At 47.5% G+C, this 2,459-nt stretch overlaps 1 protein-coding gene across 1 annotated transcript in view; it reads right to left on the bottom strand.

The window, feature by feature from the left end:
- The window catches only part of dlx6a (distal-less homeobox 6a), a 1,491-nt gene extending 572 nt beyond the window's left edge, over positions 1 to 919 (bottom strand). Inside the window, exon 1 of the mRNA XM_068747247.1 lies at positions 589 to 919. Coding sequence (XP_068603348.1) covers positions 589 to 919 — 331 coding nt within the window. The remainder of the gene's footprint in view (positions 1 to 588) is intronic.
- Positions 920 to 2,459: the final 1,540 nt, after the last annotated feature.

Here is a 2,459-nt window from a genome sequence, read left to right as displayed (position 1 = left end):
CGCACACAAGCCTGCACGCATGCACGTGCGCGTGCACTTCAGTTAGTTATTTTTTTTGGGGGGGGGGGCGCAGTGAAAACTGTTATTATTATGTTTTTTTTTAAAGGCAAATTCAGGCCATAACGGGTTTCAGCCATGCCTTTACGCGCGCCGCGGCATCCCAGGGTCCTCATCCGCGCTGTCATATTTGTGATAATGACGTGTCAATTAAATGCTAATTACAACATTCAAGGCGCGCGCGGGGCTGCGTAATTTTGGCGTGCAAGTTGGTGAAGATTGCGCCGTCGTGATGAGCATATCTCAGGCGTTAAACGGGACAATAAAAAATAAGACCGGGGAGCTGATAGGCTGGATCTCCCGGCGCAATTTACGCGCGATTCTCTACGATTTAATCGCCCACCTTACGCTTGAAAGATCATTCGTCCGAATTTGGAGCGGCCGCGCGCGGTGACACCAACACCGGCAGAGAGAACGGTTCGATCCCCACTGTGGGCCACCCGTATACGGGGAGGGGGGGGGCAAAACAGACACCAATGACCACCGTCAAGCGCCGCGGGATGGACGCGCGTCAGCCGGAAAGAATCTTACCTGTGCCGTCTAACCTCGTCTGTCCTCCCGTGGTGTTGTGATACGACGGCAGGTACGGGCTGTGGTGCGGGTGGCTCGCGTACGGGTAGGGCAGCGACCTGCTGTACGCGTTGCTCCCCGTGTACGGGGAGTTGTCGTGCTGCTGCTGCTGCTGGTGCTGGTGGTGGTGCGCGTGTGAACCGGAGGAGTGGAGGCAGTTCAGCGGGTAGTGGCCGCCGGCCATCGACGGGGAGCTCTGCTGTGAGTGCGTCTGCTGCCCAAACTCCATGAACGCAGACTTGGAGGAGTCCTGAGCCTCCAGACCGTCAGCCATCGTAGTCATGGTCATCATCGAATTTTCTGCCTTGAGAGCACTCACCGCCGCCCCCCCCCCCCTTTCTTTCTCAAGACCAAATGGGGTTTCTCTCTCTCTCGCTCTCTCTCTCTCTCGCTCGCTGTGTTGTCGTCTCTCTCCCTCTCCGCAGTGAACAGATATTAGCGCCCGTATTTTCCAGATGCGTCTTTTTTCCCCCCCTTGTCCTGTGATATTCTCCCTCAAAGAGCCGGAAGTAAGTTAAGGCATAAATTAAGGGTGAGATTTTTTTTTTAGGTGGATTCTGTTCAAATTGAGCCCTTGCTTTCAGACTTGGCGCAGACACTATACAAGTGAAATGGTTTGTCTCCAAAGGGCAGCGCCTCCCCATTGGTCATCCAACCCAACGTCATCTGTGCTCTCCGCGCTCCACGGAGACTTGAGCCGGAGTTAACCGGGGGGGGGGGGGGGTAATATATGGTGGGAAAGACGCGTAATTCCAACAGACAAGCTTCACACGCAAAACCAGCTCTTTTTGGAAATGCCGAGTCGGTTTTGATTTTGATTTTTTTTTTTTTAGAACTCACAGCCCCAAATTACACGCGATGCGCAACACATAACACGCACTTTGATTTAGCCTGATGAACGAGCATATATTGACCCCCCCCCTCCCGACCCCAAGTCCTCCTCTCCACAGGCATTAACGACTTAAAGAGAAGCATTACACAAACCCTATATTTTAAAGGATATTAAACTGGAAAATTGATTTTCAGACTATACTGCCAATAAATTATTTATTAGCAGCGACACAGGAGGAAAAACTGAAACACAGTAGTCTGTCAACGTTTTGAGTGATTTAATATTAATTTGATGCAATCTATAAATATTTTCAAATGTGGAATAGTCCCAGTGGTATCGTAATTTTTTTTTAAATACAGCTTTATGTATAGCAGTGGAACAGCCTTATGAATGAAAACAGCAACTTTGCATTTACTTTTCACAATGAATATTGGTGATTAACGGACATGCAGGCGCCCTCTCAGACCCCTTCCGCTCTGGAAGTAACATATTATTATAACTCTTCGTTTTTTCTTGGGGATCCTGGATTAAAGATCTTCATCACAATTCAAAAATGCAACCCGCATATGACACATCAAATAATATTTTGCAGCCGGAAAAGCGGATTCTGTGATAAACTGACAGTTTATTTCATGCCTGTTGTATTATGAGGACTGATCCTCAATATATATGTAAATTATACAGCTTGCCTCAATAGGCCTGAATCTTTTTCTCCTCAACACGTTCAACAGCAGCGTTCAGTAATTTCATCCCCAAAGCGACACGGGGGGGAAAAAAATAATAATTATGGGTGCAATCAAGTTAGTAGGAAAAACCTATTTGATTAGCGGCCACACTTTACTCAAAGTGCTGCTATAAAATTAAGAAACAATTCGCCTGCAATTATTACGGACTGGATTTATTTTGGGAGGGGTGGAATAAAAGTGGATATATAGCATAAATTATCCACTAATTATACGCCAGCGTCGCCTCAATTGTCCTCTAAAAAAATGGCTCCCTA

Source organism: Brachionichthys hirsutus, chromosome 13 (assembly GCF_040956055.1).
Source record: "Brachionichthys hirsutus isolate HB-005 chromosome 13, CSIRO-AGI_Bhir_v1, whole genome shotgun sequence".
Taxonomy (NCBI): Eukaryota; Metazoa; Chordata; class Actinopteri; order Lophiiformes; family Brachionichthyidae; genus Brachionichthys; species Brachionichthys hirsutus.
This window is presented reverse-complemented; position numbering and strand designations above follow the sequence as displayed.